Below are 19834 nucleotides of genomic sequence, written 5' to 3'. Positions count from 1 at the left end.
TGTCATTACTTTAGAGATTCTTGTCTAAGAATGGGTTGTCCTGTTCCACTAACATTAAACTCTTAAGGACGGACCCATTTTTTTAATAGGGTGTACGCTCCCCCTGTCAACACCATAGATGCCGTGATCAGGATTGATCTCGGTATCTATTGGGTTAATGCTGACGGGACCGGCGTGATTGCGGCCCCGGCAGCTGCGGCGGGACTTCGGCTGTGATTGACATCTGGGTCCTGCCGCCTATCTCCTGCGCTGCTCGCGACAGTGCAGGAGATCACTAGGACGTATGCATATATCCCAGTGCACGAATGTGTCGGGTGCTGGGACGTATGCATAAGTCCTATAGCGGGAAGGGGTTAAAGGAGTACTCCAGTAAAATATGTTATCTTTTCATTATACAGGGGCTGTAAAAAGTAAAATAAAAAACTTTCCCTCCCTTCCGCTGCTCCCCCGGTGCACTGATATCGCTCTTCTGTCTTCTAGGCCCTGTCTGCTTCTGCATCCTGGATGATAGACTGAGCGCACTGTAATGTAACACTGGACCCCACCCTCTCCCTGCTGCCCGGGCCCATTACATGACAGTGCGCTCATGACTTTCTTGCGCCGTACATTTTGTTAAAATGAGTGATGTCATTACAAAGTAAAATTGGTGACGCAAAAAACAAGGTCTGTGGATGAAAATTATAAAAGAGTTATGATTTTTAGAAGGCGAGGAGGAAAAAACGAAAATGCTAAAATAAAATTGGCCTAAAATACTCGGGGTACTCCGGTGGAAAACTTTTTTTTTTTTTAAATGAACTGGTACCAGAAAGTTAAACAGATTTGTAAATTACTTCTATTAAAAAATGTTTATCCTTCCAGTACTTATAAGCAGCTGTATGCTACAGAGGAAATTCTTTTATTTTTGTATTTCTTTTTTGTCTTCTCCACAGTGCTCTCTGCTGACACCTCTGTCCGTGTCAGGAACTGTCCAGAGCAGCATAGGTTTGCTATGGGGATTTTCTCCTGTTCTGGACAGCTCCTGATACAAACATCAGGTGTCAGCAGAGAGCACTGTGGACAAGACAAAAAAGAAATTCAAAAATAAAAGAATTTCCTCTGTAGCATACAGCTGCTTATAAGTACTGGAAGGATAAAGATTTTTTAATAGAAGTAATTTACAAATCTGTTTAACTTTCTGGCACCAGTTCATAAAAAAAAAAAAAAAAGTTAAAGGGGTTAAAGATTCTGTTCCCTATAAACTAAAAATTCTGAAGCATATTGACTTAGAACTCTGCATTATGCGGACCCTCTTTTATCCCTCCTGGTAATGTAAAGCTAAATTGACATCTTGGCAATTACCATACTTTATACTATAGGTTGCTACACACTCTGACACTGTCTATACACTACAGAGAGTGTCAGATTTGTAGGGACAACTTGTCATTGACCAAGGGAATAGTAAAGACCACTTGTCAGTTTATTAATTTCCAGGAGGAGTAGCAGAGGAACTTTACATAGTTAGTAGAAAAAAATGCTTCTGAACTGTTTGTATTTACTAACCTGCCCATATAAGGCGAAATCGGGGGCCCTCTTTAAAGGGGTACTCCGCTGGATAACTTTTATATATATATATATATATATATATATATATATATATATATATATATATATATATATCAATTGGTGCCAGAAAGTTAAACAGATTTGTAAATTACTTTTATTAAAAAATCTTAATCCTTCCAGTACTTATTAGCTTGTGATGATCCACAGGAAGTGCTTTTCTTTTTGAATTTCCTATCTGCCTGACCACCGTGCTCTCTGCTGACACCTCTGTCTATCTCAGGAACTGTCCAGAGCAGGACAGGTTTACTATGGGGATTCGCTCCTGCCCTGGACAGTTCCTAAAATGGACAGAGTTGTCAGCAGAGAGCACTGTGGTCAGGCAGAAAGGAAATTCAAAAAGAAAAGAACTTTCTGTGGATCATAACCAGCTGATAAATACTGGAAGGATTAAGATTTTTTAATAGAAGTAATTTACAAATCTGTTTAACGTTCTGGCCCCAGTTGATTTAAAAAAAAAAAAAAAAAAAAAAAAAAAGTCTTCCAGTGGAGTACCCCTTTAACCCCTTAAGGACTCAGGGTTTTTCCGTTTTTGTACTTTCGTTTTTTCCTCCTTACCTTTTAAAAATCATAACCCTTTCAATTTTCCACCTAAAAATCCATATTATGGCTTATTTTTTGCGTCGCCAATTCTACTTTGCAGTGACATTAGTCATTTTACCCAAAAATGCACGGCGAAACGGAAAAAAAAATAATTGTGCGACAAAATCGAAAAAAAAACGCCATTTTGTAACTTTTGGGGGCTTCCGTTTCTACGCAGTGCATATTTCGGTAAAAATGACACCTTATCTTTATTCTGTAGGTCCATACGGTTAAAATGATACCCTACTTATATAGGTTTGATTTTGTCGCACTTCTGGAAAAAATCATAACTACATGCAGGAAAATTTATACGTTTAAAAATGTCATCTTCTGACCCCTATAACTTTTTTATTTTTCCACGTACAGGGCGGTATGAGGACTCATTTTTTGCGCCGTGATCTGAAGTTTTTATTGGTATGATTTTTGTTTTGATCTGACTTTTTGATCACTTTTTATTCATTTTTTAATGTTATAAAAAGTTACCAAAATACGCTTTTTTGGACTTTGGAATTTTTTTGCGCGTACGCCATTGACCGTACGGCTTAATTAATGATATATTTTTATAGTTCGGACATTTACGCACGCGGCGATACCACATATGTTTATTTTTATTTTTTTTTACACTGTTTTATTTTTCTTATGGGAAAAGGGGGGTGATTCAAACTTTTATTAGGGAAGGGGTTAAATGACCTTTATTAACACTTTTTTTTTAACTTTTTTTTTGCAGTGTTATAGGTCCCATAGGGACCTATAACACTGCACACACTGATCTCCTATGCTGATCACAGGCGTGTATTAACACGCCTGTGATCAGCATTATCGGCGCTTGACTGCTCCTGCCTGGATCTCAGGCACGGAGCAGTCATTCGTCGATCGGACACCGAGGAGGCAGGTAAGAGCCCTCCCGGTGTCCGATCAGCTGTTCGGGACGCCGCGATTTCACCGCTGCGGTCCCGAACAGCCCGACTGAGCAGCCGGGATACTTTCAGTTTCACTTTAGAAGCGGCGGTCAGCTTTGACCGCCACTTCTAAAGGGTTAATATCACACATCGCCGTGATCGGCGATGTGTGGTATTAGCCGCGGGTCCCGGCCGTTGATTAGCGCCGGGACCCACGCGATATGATGCGGGATTGCGGCGCGATCCCGCTTCATATCACGGGAGCCGGCGCAGGACGTAAATATACGTCCTGCGTCGTTAAGGGGTTAATAGGATAGAACATTTCCCAGGCTTTTTTGGAAGACCTCATACACATTAGTGGGAAGTCGGCTGGAACCCTCGGCATTACCAGCTGACTGTCTAATGCAGAGTGGGAAGGTCTCCATAGACTTCAGACCAGTGTATCCCAGCTAGGGTGCCTTCAGCTTATGCAAAAGTACAAATCCCAGCATGCCCGGACAGCCAAAGGCTGTCCGGGCATGCTGGGATTTGTAGTTTTGCAACACTGGGATACACTGGTCTAAAGTCTATGGAGACCTTCCCACTCTCCCTTACCAATGAGATCAAACATGTTTGATTTCAACTTCCTGATCCTATTGTTCTCGGAGAGATACACCGCTACCGGAGGAGTCTGGCAACGGCCTACCCCTCCTTGCTCTTTTCAGAAATTGTTAAAGGGGGTACTCTGCTGTAAAACATTTATTTTTATTTTTTAAAATCATCTGGTGCCAGAAAGTTAAACAGATTTGTAAGTCCCTTCTATTTAAAATATCTTAACCCTTCCAGTACTTATCAGCCGAAGTATGCTCCACAGGAAGTTCTTTTCGTTTTAAATTATTTTCCTTTCAGTCTGACCACAGTGCCCTCTGTCCATTTTAGGAACTCATAAATTCCAATTCCCTTCAGGGTTAACAACCCCTCCGGGACTAAGACCCCCAACTAGGGTCACCCCTTTTAAAACTTCACTTTTATTTATTATTTGTTAAGAACAAAATGAGGTGCAAAAAATAATACAAACGAAAGTGTTTAAAAACACAATATATAGGAATTGGATTGGTCCATTACTGGTTCCACTAATTCTGATTCACTAGGGGTTATATGTTAGGGACTTTTTATCATTGATCTGGATCCTAAGATTCCAATCTACATAGTCCACCTAACATGCACCTCCTCTATCTAATTTGCCAATTCCTATTATTGCTGTTTAAAAAGTGTTCCCTAGCATCCCCCCGACGTTTCGCTGGAAAGACCCAGCTTTATCAAGGTATAGGACACTAATGTTGGGAGTGGGTAATCACTGTGATATATATGTCCTCTGTTTGTAGGTGTGGTCACTTACCAATTCGTTTTGACCAATCAGGGACTGCCACATCACTATTTTGTCTCTTAGTTATAATTCTATATCCTGTTAACTTCTATCTTATTACCGGATCACTTCCGGGTTATCTAGGTCATGTGATATCCATTTCCATCCGAACCTATCAACAATCACGTTCCATCCTTATTTCTTACTTGTTTATAATTCATGGTCCAATCCAGATAGGTCTTGTAAGCTTTCCTCTTCTTACGTCACTGAACCAATGTTTGGTTCAGTGACGTAAGAAGAGGAAAGCTTACAAGACCTATCTGGATTGGACCATGAATTATAAACAAGTAAGAAATAAGGATGGAACGTGATTGTTGATAGGTTCGGATGGAAATGGATATCACATGACCTAGATAACCCGGAAGTGATCCGGTAATAAGATAGAAGTTAACAGGATATAGAATTATAACTAAGAGACAAAATAGTGATGTGGCAGTCCCTGATTGGTCAAAACGAATTGGTAAGTGACCACACCTACAAACAGAGGACATATATATCACAGTGATTACCCACTCCCAACATTAGTGTCCTATACCTTGATAAAGCTGGGTCTTTCCAGCGAAACGTCGGGGGGATGCTAGGGAACACTTTTTAAACAGCAATAATAGGAATTGGCAAATTAGATAGAGGAGGTGCATGTTAGGTGGACTATGTAGATTGGAATCTTAGGATCCAGATCAATGATAAAAAGTCCCTAACATATAACCCCTAGTGAATCAGAATTAGTGGAACCAGTAATGGACCAATCCAATTCCTATATATTGTGTTTTTAAACACTTTCGTTTGTATTATTTTTTGCACCTCATTTTGTTCTTAATAAATAAAAGTGAAGTTTTAAAAGGGTGACCCTAGTTGGGGGTCTTAGTCCCGGAGGGGTTGTTAACCCTGAAGGGAATTGGAATTTATGAATTAAATACCCCGGGTACCCCATGGGGGATCTTTGTATATATGAATCATTTTAGGAACTGTCCAGAGCAGGAGAGGTTTGCTATGGGGATTTGCTTGTACTCTGGACAGTTCCTGACATGGACAGAGGTGTCAGCAGAGAGCACTGTGGTCAGACAGAAAAGAACAACTGAACTTCCTCTGGATGCATACTGCAGCTAATAAGTACTGGAAGGATTAAGATTTTTTAATAGTTGATTTATAAATAAAATGTTTTCCAGTGGAGTACCCCTTTAATGTATGGTCACCATGATGCCATTTGATGCATTGTAGTATTGTGTTTGCACCTTTTAACTTTTGCTCCATGTTTTACCTTTTAGACCCCATCGGTATCTTCTCCAGGACCTGGTCAAGTACATCTTTGCCGTTGCTCATAGACCTTTGCTGCATTACCCGCTGCCTCGCCCTATTTATCAGTAAGTACACGGCATCTTTGTAGGACCTTAGGGCGAGATTTATCAAAACTTTTGCAGAGGGAAAGCTGCCCAGTTGCCCATAGCAACCAATCACATCACTACTTTCATTTTTAACAAGGCCTCTGCAAAATGAAAGAAGCGATCTGATTGGTTGCTATGGGCAACTGGGCAACTTTTCCTCTGGATGGGTTTTGATAAATCTCCCCCTTAGAGTGGAATACTTGCTTGGGGAAGACCGAAATGACGAAATTACGTGATGCCTGAAACAAAATGGTTTAAAGGGGTTTGCCCCAGAAAAGTCTCCCGCTCCCTAATGCTGTGGATAAGGATGTCTGATTGTTGGGATCAAACTATTGATCACAAGAATTGGAGTCCTGTCTCCTCACTGGTTGAATGGAGTAGAACAGTGTTTCCCAACCAGGGTGCCTCCAGCTGTTGCAAAACTACAACTCCCAGCATGCCCGGACAGCCTTCGGCTGTCCGGGCATGCTGGGAGTTGTAGTTTTGCAACAGCTGGAGGCACCCTGGTTGGGAAACACAGGAATAGAAGTTAGGCTGGGTTCACACCACGTTTTTGCAATACAGTTCCCGTATACGTTTTCAATTTGAAAACCGCACAGAACCGTATTGAAAACCGTATGCATTGACTCTCCATTGAAAACCGTATGCCAAAAGATGCATCCGGTTGTGTCCGTTTTGCGTCTTGTACGGTTTTGTCCGTTTTTTTTTTCCTGTACCCAAAACCGAAGCCTACAACGGTTTTTGGTCCGGGTGAAAAACCGTATTGAAACGTATAAGTTTTTCTTTAACATGGGAGTCAATGGGAACTGTATGTGCATACGGTTCCATCCGGTTTTCACCATACGGTTTTTGACTTTGCACAGTTTTTTTTTCTTGGAATTTCAGTCAAACAAGTGAAACTTTATTCATAATGGAGGGAAAAGTTAAAAACGTATACATTTTTTCCTTAAAAAACGGATGCAACCCGACATCATTTTTCAAACCGTATACGGATTAAAATTTGTACACACGTTTTGATACAGTTTAGTCCGGTTTTGAGGAATCAGTTTTTTTTTTTAATCAAAAACCTGATACGGGAACTGTATAGAAAAAATTTGGTGTGAGCCCAGCCTTAGACATGGGAAACTCTTCACTCCCTGGCTTGTAGCGATCTACGCACTATGGCCCAATATAGTGCTTATTCGCTGCAGACACCATTGGATAGCTTTTAGGGTATTAAAAGAAAATGTACCATATACTCGAGTATAAGTCGAGTTTTTCAGCACGATTTTTCGTGCTGAAAACACCCCCCTCGGCTTATACTCGAGGGAACCCTCTGCCTGTCAATCCCTTCTCAGTGGTCTTCAACCTGCGGACCTCCAGATGTTGCAAAACTACAACTCCCAGCATGATGAAGGGGGGGATGATGACAGTGGTCTGGCTGATAACAGGGGGGGGATGATGACAGGGGGGGATGATGACAGGCGGTGATGACCTGGGGGGGGGAATGATGACGGGGGGGGATGATGACGGGGGGGGGGATGATGACGGGGGATGATGAAGGGGGGGATGATGACGACGGGGGTCTGGATGATGTCAGGGGGGATGATGTATTTCCCACCCTAGGCTTATAGTCGAGTCAATAACTTTTCCTAGGTTTTTGGGGTGAAATTAGGGGCCTCGGCTTATATTCAGGTCGGCTTATACTCTTGTATATACGGTATCTTTCCTAAAGCTGAAGGTGGGCTGCAAACTTTTAAATCGCCTATTCCCAAGTGTCAAGGAGGTTGGGCCGAACCTCCCGACACATCCTTGATTGACATAAAGAGACAAGTACATTAGTCAATGAGGTGCTAGAAATAACGCGTATGCCCATTGGTATAAAGGCAGGGATGTGGAAATTCTATCGCCCGATGCCCGGGACAAGTAGTTTTTGGCGCCGGGCAGGTGAATTGTTTATAGATTTAGCCCTGTATCGGGCGAGCAGGGACAGACAGACGTCCCCCTTATTTTTCTTTAATGTCGGTGTGAGGCGCAGGAGCGGATGGAAGTCTTCACCTCACACCGGCTCTGAGTGTATGGAGGGGGCAGCGGGGGCCTCCAGCTGACTGCAGAGCCCCCTTATCTCCCCTCCCGGAGGATGGACGGAGCTCAGAAGACACAGCAGGGTGAGAGAAAGGACGTAGACAGCTCCGTGCACAGCTCCTCCCCTCCCCCGCACACAGCTCTATCCCTCCCCCTGATCTGTCTCCATAGGACCTAATCCACCATGGGGAGGTTGCTAGTTTGCACGGGGAAAGCACAGAGCAGGTGGGGGGGAGGGCGAAAATCTCACCTCACACCGGCCGGGACTACAGCTCTGATGTCCACTCATGGCCGCTCAGGTGAGGAGACCAAGAATGCAGGCGGCAGGAAGGGTGGTTGTATATGTATGGTGTGAGTGTATGTGTGATGTGTGTATGTAATGTATGATGGGGGGGCAGCGGCAGGTGTATGTATGATGTGTGCATATGTATGGTGTATATCAGTGTTTCCCAACCAGGGTGCCTCCAGCTGTTGCAAAACTACAACTCCCACCATGCCCTGGGCATGCTGGGAGTTGTAGTTTTGCAACAGCTGGAGGCACCCTGGTTGGGAAACACTGGTGTATATGTATGGTGTGAGTGTATGTGTGTATGATGTCTATGTGTGATGTGTATGTAATGTATAATGTGTGTATGATGTCTATGTGTGATGTGTATGTAATGTATGATGTGTGTATAATGTCTGTCTATGTGTAATGTGTGTATGTATGTGATGTATGATGTGGGGTGGGCAGCGGCAGGTGTATGTATGATGTGTGCATATGTATGGTGTATATCAGTGGTCCCAACCAGGGTGCCTCCAGCTGTTGCAAAACTACAACTTTCAGCATGCCCTGGGCATGCTGGGAGTTGTAGTTTTGCAACAGCTGGAGGCACCCAGGTTGGGAAACAATGGTGTATGTATGGTGTGAGTGTATGTGTGTATGTAATGTATGATGTGTGTATAATGTCTATGTGTGATGTGTATGTATGTGATGTATGATGTGGGGTGGGCAGCGGCAGGTGTATGTATGGTGTATATGTATGGTGTGAGTGTATGTGTGTATGTAATATATGATGTGGGGGGGGGGGGGCAGTGGCGGGGGGTGTGTGTATGTATGATATGGGGGCAGTGGCTGGTGCATGTATGATATGTGTATGCATGAATGTTTTGTATAGGAGCGGACTGTCACGTCGGGCATTAGGGCAGTTGTGCCATCTAATTTTATTTATTTTTAGTGGCACCCGCACTAAATTGCACCCCCAGAATCCCCCCCCCCTTTCATACTCACCCGCCAACCAAGAGCCCCACGGATGCACACAAACACGCCCGAACCAAAACTACAACTTCCAGCATGTTACACCATATCCTAAACTGTAGAACTATAAAATGCAACATGCTGGGAGTTGTAGTTTTGGTTCGGGTCAGCTGCAGAGCTATAGGCTGCATCAGGGCATGCTGGGAGTTGTAGTTACTAACTGTAATTCCCAGTATTCCTTGACACAGCCTATGGCTCTGCAGCTGACATGAACCAAAACTACAACTCCCAGCATGTTACACAATAACCTTAACTGTACTACTATACAGTGCAACATGCTGCAACACCCACACAACCATAGGCTGCATCAGGGCATGCTTGGAGTTGTAGTTATCTAGTAACTAAATGCAACTTCCAGCATTTTCTGACACAAAATGCACCATATAAACTGGAGAAGCAGAACACCCCCCCCCCCCCCAGTAACACATAAGTCCCTATTGAGACTGAAAAATAGTGATTAAAATATTGTAAAAAGTGCGTATATATGTGAATAAGCCCCTTTCCTAATAAAAGTTTCCAATTTTCTTTAAATAAAAATAATGTACAAAAATAAACATAAGTGATATCGCTGCATGTGGAAATGTCCAGACTATTAAAATATAATGTTAATTAAACCGTACGGTGAACGGTGTAAATGTAAAGAATAGTCCAGAATTGTTCATTTTTGGTCTCTTCATATGAGAAATTTTTTATAAGGTGATCAAAAAGTTTCATCTAGACTTTTCTGGTCTTGTCTGGGGGGTAAGAGGATCTACAGCTCTCCCCCCGCTAATATCCTGGCATACTGCGATCACCTATTAAACCATTAGATCAGCGCTGTCAGCAGTGTCTAAAGGATCTTATATCCATCCCTGGTGGTCTAGTGGGGGGGATCGTACTATTTTGGTGGAAATTATTTTATCTACCAGGACAAGTGGATTTCTTGAGGGACAAGTAGATTGTGTTCAGCTTTAGTCCCTTGGACAAGTAGTTTTTTTTTTAATTTCCACACCCCTGAAAGGGGTACTCCACTGGAAAAGTAATTATTTTTTTTTTTTTAAATCAACTGTTGTCAGAAAGTTAAACAAATTTGTAAATTACTTCTATTGAAAAATCTTAATCCTTCCAGTACTTCTCAGCTGCTGTTATGATCCACATGAAGTTCTTTACTTTTTGAATTTCCTTTCTGTCTGACCACAGTGCTCTCTGCTGATAACTCTGTCCATGTCAGGAACTGTCCAGAGCAGGAGAGGTTTTCTATGGGGATTTGCTCCTGCCCTGGACAGTTCCTAAAATGGACAGAGGTGTCAGCAGAGAGCACTGTGGTCAGACAGAAAGGAAATTCAAAAAGAAAAGAACTTCCTGTGAACCATAACAGCAGCTGATAAGTACTGGAAGGATTAAGATTTTTTAAATAGAAGTAATTTACAAATCTGTTTAACTTTCTGACACCAGTTGATTTAAAAGAAAATCCAGTGGAGTACCCCTTTTAAAGGATATCTCCGGCGAACATTAATCCACAGGATAGGGAATAAGTAGCTGATCGCTAGTGATGAGTCGCAGGGGCCATATTCGAATTCGTGATATTTTGCGAATATATGGACGAAATTTGCATATTCGCAGTGTTTGTTCCCTTTTTTTCCCATGCGAAAATCAATAATGAAATTCGTATAGTGCGCATGCGAGATTATATCTTTCAACTAACACTCTACCCTACACTAGAACCTATCTGCTAAACTAACCTACCCTATCTAAAGCTAAAAGAAGGGGGGGGGATCAGTGTCCTCTGGAAGTGCCGATATTCGTGAATATTTGCATATTCACATATATGAAATATTCACGCTCCAAACAAACTCGCACAGTAAATAATATTGGAGCCTTCTTTGGACCATAAGCTGGAAGCAGGGAGGGATGATCACTTTTTTCACACAGAAAAGGATTGCAGTAACACACGTTCTGCTATACACATGTTTATTCCCTTTCTGTGTATTGGAACTAAACCAAAAAAGGGAGGAAAAAAAGCAAATTGGACATAATGTCACCAAACTCCAAAAATGGGCTGGACAAAATTATTGGCACCCTTTCAAAATTGTGGAAAAATAAGATTGTTTCAAGCATATGATGCTTCTTTACACTCACCTGGGGCAAGTAACAGGTGTGGGCAATAGAAAAATCACACCTGAAAGTAGATAAAAAGGAGAGAAGTTCACTTAGTCTTTGCATTGTGTGTCTGTGTGTGCGCCACACTAAGATGCATGGACATCAGAAAGAGGAGAAGAGAACTGTCTGAGGACTTGAGAACCAAAATTGTGGAAGAATATCAACAATCTCAAGGTTACAAGTCCATCTCCAGAGATCTAGATTTGCCTTTGTCCACAGTGCGCAACATTATCAAGACGTTTGCAACCCATGACACTGTAGCTAATCTCCCTGGGTGTGTTGATGGAAGAGAAAAAATGATGAAAGGTGTCAACGCAGGATAGTCCGGATGGTGGATAAGCAGCCCCAAACAAGTTCCAAAGTTATTCAAGCTGTCCTGCAGGCTCAGGGAGCATCAGTGTCAGAGCGAACTATCTGTCAACATTTAAATTAAATGAAATGGCAGGAGACCCAGGAGGACCTCACTGCTGACACAGAGACATAAAAAGCAAGACTACATTTTGCCAAAATGAACTTCACTAAGCCAAAATCCTTCTGGGAAAACATCTTGTGGACAGATGAGACCAAGAGAGAGCTTTTTGGTAAAGCACATAATTCTACTGTTTACCGAAAACGGAAAGAGGCCTAAAAGAAAAGAACACAGTACATACAGTGAAATATGGGGGAGGGTCAATTATGTTTTGGGGTTGTTTTGCAGCCTTTGGCACTGGGGGCCTTGAATGTGTACAAGACATCATGAAATCTGAGGATTACCAATGGATTTTGGGTCCCCCTGTACAGCCCAGTGTCAGAAAGCTGGGTTTGCATCGGAGATCTTGGGTCTTCCAGCAGGACAATGACCCCAAACATACGTCAAAAAGCCCCCAGAAATGGATGGCAACAAAGCGCTGGAGAGTTCTGAAGTGGCAGCAATAAGTCCAGATCTAAATCCCATTGATCACCTGTGGAGAGATCTTATAATTACTGTTGGGAAAAGGCGCCTTCCAATAAGAGAGACCTGGAGCAGTTTGTAAAGGAAGAGTGGTCCAACATTCCGGCTGAGAGGTGTAAGAAGCTTATTGATGGTTATAGGAAGCGACTGATTTCAGTTATTTTTTCCAAAGGGTGTGCACCCAAATATTAAGTTAAGGGTGCCAATAATTTTGTCCAGCCCATTTTTTGAGTTTGGTGACATTATGTCCAATTTGCTTTTTTCCTCCCTTTTTTGGTTTAGTTCCAATACACACAAAGGGAATAAACATGTGTATAGCAAAACATGTGTTACTGCAATCCTTTTCTGGGAGAAATACTTCATTTTCTTGAAAAATGTCGGGTGCCAACATTTACGGCCATGACTGTATATAGTGCTATATTCTAAATATTCGTGAAATTGCAAAGTGCTGATGTTCGCATTAAAAAAATTGGCATTTCGAATATTCGCGCTCAACACTACTGATTGCAGCGGGCCCGACCGCTGCGATGGGACCCAGCGCTCAGTTCTATGGTAGCGCCTTAAAGACCCGAGTACAGCACTTGTGCATCATCGGCGCTCCCATATAAATAAACGGAGCACATGCCGTCTACTGGTAGACGACAGGTGTTCCTTGCTGAAAGCGCCGGGGTCCCCACCTGGAGATCGCGAGGGTCCCAGCAGTTGGACCCCCCGCGATCAGTTACTTATCCCCTATCCACAGGAGTTAATTTTCGCTGTAGCTTCCACCAGAAATCATTCCACTGCATCATTTCATTTGAACTTTATGCTGTTCCTCTGTTATTCCTCCTGGAAGCGTATATATAGAATCATAACTCTATGGAATGCTTTTTGGTTGTTCTCCTCTTTGCAGTCTGATTGGAAGGTTCTTTGAGTTGAATCCATTTGACAAGTGGACGTCCCGTGACAAAGTGGATCGAGTGAGTACAATCTGCACCTCTTATTATTATTTATTATTATTGTTATTGTTATCATTGTGGACATATTGGCCAAGATTTTATAATCTGCCTGAAACTAAAACTGTCTGGTTTTGGCCATAACAACCAATCACAGCTCAGCTTTCATTTCACCAGAGTTTAACCCCTTAAGGACCAAGGACATACCTGTACGTCCTTGGTCCTGCTCCCGTGATATAACGCGGGGTTACACGGTAACCCCGCATCATATCACGGCGGGCCCGGCGTCATAGTGAAGCCGGGACCCGCCGCTAATAGCGTGCAGCACCGATCGCGGCGCCGCGCGCTATTAACCCTTTAGCCGCACGCTCAGAGCTGAGCCGCGCAGCTAAAAGCGAAAGTGAAACCATGCCGGTTAACTCAGTGGGCTGCCGCATCCCGAACAGCTGACAGGACAGCGGGAGGACCCCTACCTGCCTCCTCGCTGTCCAATCGCCGAATGACTGCTCAGTGCCTGAGATCCAGTCATGAGCAGTCAAGCGGCAGAATCATCGATCACTGGTTTCCTATGAGAAAACAGTGATCAATGTAAAAGATCAGTGTGTGCAGTGTTATAGGTCCCTATGGGAGCTATAACACTGCAAAAAAAAGTGAATAAAGATCATTTAACCCCTTCCCAATAAAAGTTTGAATCACCCCCCTTTTCCCATAAAAACAAAAACAAAAAAAACACAGTGTAAATAAAAATAAACATATATGGTATCACCGCGTGCGGAAATGTCCGAATTATAAAAATATATCGTTAATTAAACCGCTCGGTCAATGGCGTGCGCGCAAAAAAATTCCAAGGTCCAAAATAGTGCATTTTTGGTCACTTTTTATATAATTTAAATCAATAAGTCCTATCAATGCAAAAATGGTACCGTTAAAAACTTCAGATCACGGCGCAAAAAATGAGCCCTCATACCGCCCCATACACGGAAAAATAAAAAGTTATAGGGGTCAGAAGATGACAATTTTAAACGTATTAAGTTTCCTGCATGTAGTTATGATTTTTTCCAGAAGTCCGACAAAATCAAACCTATATAAGTAGGGTATCATTTTAAGCGTATGGACCTACAGAATAAATATCAGGTGTCATTTTTACCGAAAAATGTACTACGTAGAAACGGAAGCCCCCAAAAGTTACAAAACGGCGTTTTTTTTTCAATTTTGTCGCACAATGATTTTTTTTTTCCGTTTCACCGTAGATTTTTTGGGCAAAATTACTGATGTCATTACAAAGTAGAATTGATGGCGCAAAAAATAAGCAATCATATGGATTTTTAGGTGCAAAATTGAGAGTTATGATTTTTTAAAGGCAAGGAGCAAAAAACGAAATTGCAAAAACGGAAAAAACCCCGGTCCTTAAGGGGTTAAGATATTAAAGCTGAGCTGTGACTTGTTGCTGTTAACCTTTGTTTTCTAGAGCAGTGTTTCCCAACCAGGGTGCTTCCAGCTGTTGCAAAACTACAACTCCCAGCATGCCTAGACAGCCGAAGGCTGTCTGGGCATGCTGGGAGTTGTAGTTTTGCAACAGCTGGAGCCACACTGGTGGGGAAACACTGCTCTAGAGGATAAGCTGCAGTCAGGTGTCTGCCAGCAGCTTTCTCTCCTTCCCCTATTGAGAACACATGCACACTCGGCCAAGCTGAGCGTGCATGTGTATGAAATGGTGGTGAGAGAATGCTTTTGGCCAACACCTGTCTTTATATACATGATCAGCTTTAGACCTTCACGTCTTGTTGTTCTTCAGGATTGCTCTATATACAGGGACCAATATTTAAAGACTACCTGTCATCAAACCATATTTTCTAAACTAATTCAGATTATATTCCCTAACTACTCCTCCTGCCTTAAAGGGGTACTCCACTGGAAAAAAAAATTCTAAATCAACTGGTGCCAGAAAGTTAAACAGATTAGCAAATTACTTCTATTTAACATTTTTAATCCTTCCAGTACTTATCAGCTGTTATATGCTCCACAGGAAGTTCTTTTCTCTTTGAATTTCCTTTCGGTCTGACCACAGTGCTCTCTGCTGACACCTCTGTCCATTTTAGGAGCTGTCCAGTGTAGAAGCAAATCTTCATAGCAAACCTATCCTGCTCTTGACAGTTCCTGAAGTTCTGAAAAGAACTTCCTAAGGATCATAAAGCAGCTGATAAGTATTGGAAGGATTAAGATTTTTTTTAAGTCATTTACAAATCTGTTTAACTTTCTGGCACCAGTTTATTTTTTTACTTTTTCTTTTATTACCAGTGGAGTACCCCTTTAAAAAAGAAAAATTTCCAAGTTTCAAAAAGCTCTGTATCATACCTTTCCCCTTGCTCACATTGTGTGAGATCCCGGCAAGAGAAAGTGGGCGTTCCCCAGCAGGCACGACATCACTGAAGCTTGCGAGAGCTGTGCCTCGCCATGCCCCGCACGCACTTCCTGAGTTTGGTCTCCTGCCAGGCTGGGAGGAGACCAAACTAACGGTTTGACTTGCACAGGGATCAGAACAGAGCCACCTAGTGGCCATTTTTTTAGTAACATTATTTTTAGTAACATTAGAATTTTAAAGGGGTACTCTTGTGGGAAACTTTTTTTTTTTTTTTTAATCAACTGGTGCCCGAAAGTTAAACAGATTTGTATATCACTTCTATTAAAAAAATCTTAATCCTTCCAGTACTTTTTAGGGGCTGTATACTAAAGAGAAATCCAAAAAAGAAATGCATTTCCTCTGATGTCATGACCACAGTGCTCTCTGCTGACCTCTGCTGTCCATTTTAGGAACTGTCCAGAGCAGCATATGTTTGCTATGGGGAGATTTTCTCCTGCTATGGACAGCAGAGGTCAGCAGAGAGCACTGTGGTCATGACATCAGAGGAAATGCATTTCTTTTTTGGATTTCTCTTTAGTATACAGCCCCTAAAAAGTACTGGAAGGATTAAGATTTTTTAATAGAAGTGATTTACAAATCTGTATAACTTTCTGGCACCAGTTGATTTAAAAAAAAAAAAAAAAAAAAGTTTTCCACCGCAGTACCCCTTTAACAGCAAGTAAATAGCAAAGGGTCTTATATTTACATAAAGAACAATATATTAAAAGTTTAGCTTTAAGATATGACTGTAGGATTGTGCATGTCCATAGATGACATTACACCCTTGGATAACGCAGGTCTTGTTGTTTTTGTGTTTTTTTTTCCCCTCAGTTCCACATTACAGACAAGAAATACCCTGATCTCCCCGGCCTGGAGGACCTCGGCATCGTCCCAACTACTCTGGAGCAGAGAGCCATCGAGGTCCTTCGCCGTCACCGTAGATACCGCTGGTTGGATGCCGAGCTGGACGTGGTGAAGCCGGCCACCCCTGTGAACTTCTAAGGGCACAAGTTTGTTCTTTATGAGGATTGACAATTGTGCTTACACCTCCTGTGTACATAATAAACTATTACTGTCTGACTGGGTATCTGTGGGGTTTTGTTGCTTTTACCAATTTGGTCCTTTTGCAAAAATGAGGCCCACGGGATGTGAACATTTTCTGCAGAAAATTTACTTTTAAAATCCACAGCATGACAATTTATGTTAACTAGAGATGAGCGAACTTACAGTAAATTCGATTCGTCACAAACTTCTCGGCTCGGCGGTCGCTGACTTTTCCTGCATAAATGAGTTCAGCTTTCAGGTGCTCCGGTGGGCTGGAAAAGGTGGATACAGTCCTAGGAAAGAGTCTCCTAGGACTGTATCCACCTTTTCCAGCCCACCGGAGCACCTGAAAGCTGAACTAATTTATGCAGGAAAAGTCATCAACTGCCGAGCCGAGAAGTTCGTGACAAATCGAATTTACTGTAAGTTCGCTCATCTCTAATGTTAACCCCTTGCCGCAAATGGACGTTTATTAACGTCCTTCTGTGGCTCCCGAGGTATGACGCGCGTTCAGCAGGTGAGTTGCTATAGGCAACAAGGACCCACGGCTAATGCCAGACGTCACCGATCGGGCTGATGTCGGGCATTAACCCTTTAGACACGATGATCAAGTTTGATCTAAAACGAAAGTAAACATTGCTGGTTAGCTCAGTGGTGCTGTTCGGGACCACCACGGCGTCCCGAATAGCTTGCAGGACGCGAGGAGGTTGCATACTTGCTTCCTCACTGTCCGATTGCTGAATGACTGCTCCGTGCCCGAGATCCAGGCAGGAGCATTAGAGCGGAGATAACACTGATCAATGCCATGGTATTGCATGACAGTGATCAGTGTAGGAAATTAGTGTGTGCAATGTTATAGTCCCCTATGGGAGAAAATAGTGTTCATAAATGTGGTTTAACCCCTTCCCTAAAAAAAATAGTGCCCCCCACGATCAGAGATCTTATCCCCTATCCTTTCAATAGGGGATAAGATGTTTTTTAAATTATCAAAATTTAAATGATCTATTCCGCGGCGATGTTCCTCCTCTGCCGGTGATAGGCTGAGCACCGTGTGACCATCCGTGCACATGGAAGAAGACCAGACCGGAGGACCGATCAGCTGTAGCGGCGCTTTGCAGGAACAAGGAAGGTGAGTGATAGTTTATTTTTATTTTTTGCAGCCCAGGCAGGACTGAGCAGGAGTAGTCTGTACTAGACTACTCCTTTTACCCCTAAGGCCATGTTCACACGGCAGAAAATTTGCGCAATGTCCGCGTCTAAAACACGGGTGGACAGTCTGCCTGTTTTGCAGGCACTAGGGCCACTCAGAAATGCGCCGTCTCCATAGATGGCCATGCAATTCCGAGTGGATTCCGCTAAAGGAATTGACGTGTCAATACTTTCGGCAGAGTCTGGAATCGGAATTCCAGCATCAGATGTTTTTGCTGTGGAAATTCTGGTGCAGCAGAATTCCAATGAAAACAATGAGATTCTGCTATAACGAAATCTCAGAGCGGAATTTTTCCAACAGATTTCGCTTGGAAATTCCGTCTTGTGAACATGGCCTAAAGGCAAATGCACATGTAGCAAGAAAAAATAAAATACTATGCATGTTCTCCCAGATAAAACCTTTTAGTTAATCCTAGTAACAGGCAGTGGGATTACATTTTAGCAAATGTCATCCACACGCAAAAATGATAAATTTCAATAATAAATTTAAAAAAACACAAATTTGTTGTGGATATATCTAGTTAAGTGTGGAAGTAAAAATGTAGCAGATTTTGCTGTATAATTCCTGTAGAAGGGGGGGGTGGAGGAGGGGTGGGGGGGAATCATTCTCCACAGGGTAGCAGGGAATTGTAGTTTCATTACCAGAACACATACAAGGGAGATCAGATGTGCTTCATTGGGTGGGGTGGCTGATGTGTGGGAGGGAGAAAAGTGACCTGACACTTATAAACAAGGGATTCTGGGACTTGTAGTTGGAGGGAGGGATCTCCAACAGGAAATAGCCATTTAAAAAAAAAAAGAGAAAGCAGCACACTGCTGCTTTCTCTTTTTTTATTTTTTTATTTCCTGTTGGAGATCCCTCCCTCCAACTACAAGTCCCAGAATCCCTTGTTTATAATCTCACAATGCAGCCATTAGCCCTAAGACAAGCACAAATCCTTCCTAAGCATGTCCATTACTGGCAGTTAAGTACTAAAGTCACCTTATGGTGAATAACCCGTTTAATGTCAACGGGTCAGCGGAAAATCCACAATAGTGGCAGATTTACAAATTTTCCACTGACCCATCGAAGCCAATGGTAGCTGCCGACTTTCTGCAGCAAATACGATGCGGAAAATCCGCAGGAAATAAGGCAGTGCGAATGTACACTATTGAGGGGATTTACTAAGACCAGCATTACCTCAGCCAGTGTTGAATTGCACTGGATTTAATAAGAGGTGTAAACTGCAGTAAATATGGTGTGTAAGGCGACATGTCCACTCTACAGTAAGCCCCATCTATTGGCAAAAAGTAAAAAAGCATTGCAATTTTTTAATGATTTGAAGATTTGATATATGTTCCCCTATGGCTGGGAAAAGACACAACCTTTGTTTTTGGCCCCCCCCCAAAAAAAGCCACAGAAAACAAAGCTATCCTCCCCCCCTCTTAATTTTTTACTTCTGGGATGGGGATGCGTTTTTTGGGGGTTTTCCCCCCCAAATAGTGTGTGTTAGTATAGGTGGTTTTTATCTGGTGTTTTATATTCTGTCTCTCATTAATGTGAGACTCAAGGGTTTCTTTTGAAGAATTGGGGGGGGGGGGGGGGGGGGGGGGGGGCAAAACCCCAATATCTATACACAAGGCATTTCCCCCCACCCACCCATAGAAGTTTATGGGAGAAAAACGCCACAATTTCTTAAAAAACACCATGCTGGGATTTTCACAAACTGCCCCTGGGCCTAAGGCCGTATTCAGACCATGGAATCTCCAGACGTTATTTGGAGGTTACACGTGCGAGGCTATGGGTGGCTCTAGTTCGTTGTTTCCCAACCAGGGTGCCTCAAGCTGTCCGGGCATGCTGGGAGTTGTAGTTTTGCAACAGCTGGAGGCACCCTGGTTGGGAAACACTGCTGAAGACTTTTCCCGAGCAGGCCATTGAGCCTAATAGGGAAAGTATTTTGCCCGCAG

General features: G+C 42.7%; 1 protein-coding gene across 1 annotated transcript in view; it reads left to right on the top strand.

Annotated features, from left to right (window-relative positions):
- NDUFA9 (NADH:ubiquinone oxidoreductase subunit A9) overlaps positions 1 to 16719 on the top strand; it is a 35932-nt gene extending 19213 nt beyond the window's left edge. Inside the window, exons 9-11 of the mRNA XM_056517230.1 lie at positions 5751 to 5846; positions 13191 to 13257; positions 16466 to 16719. Coding sequence (XP_056373205.1) covers positions 5751 to 5846; positions 13191 to 13257; positions 16466 to 16636 — 334 coding nt within the window. The 3' untranslated portion in view covers positions 16637 to 16719. The remainder of the gene's footprint in view (positions 1 to 5750; positions 5847 to 13190; positions 13258 to 16465) is intronic.
- Positions 16720 to 19834: the final 3115 nt, after the last annotated feature.

The sequence above is a fragment of the Hyla sarda genome, chromosome 4 (genome assembly GCF_029499605.1).
Source record: "Hyla sarda isolate aHylSar1 chromosome 4, aHylSar1.hap1, whole genome shotgun sequence".
NCBI lineage: Eukaryota > Metazoa > Chordata > Amphibia > Anura > Hylidae > Hyla > Hyla sarda.
The sequence above is the reverse complement of the archived record's forward strand: the minus strand, read 5'-3'. Positions and strand labels throughout refer to the sequence as shown.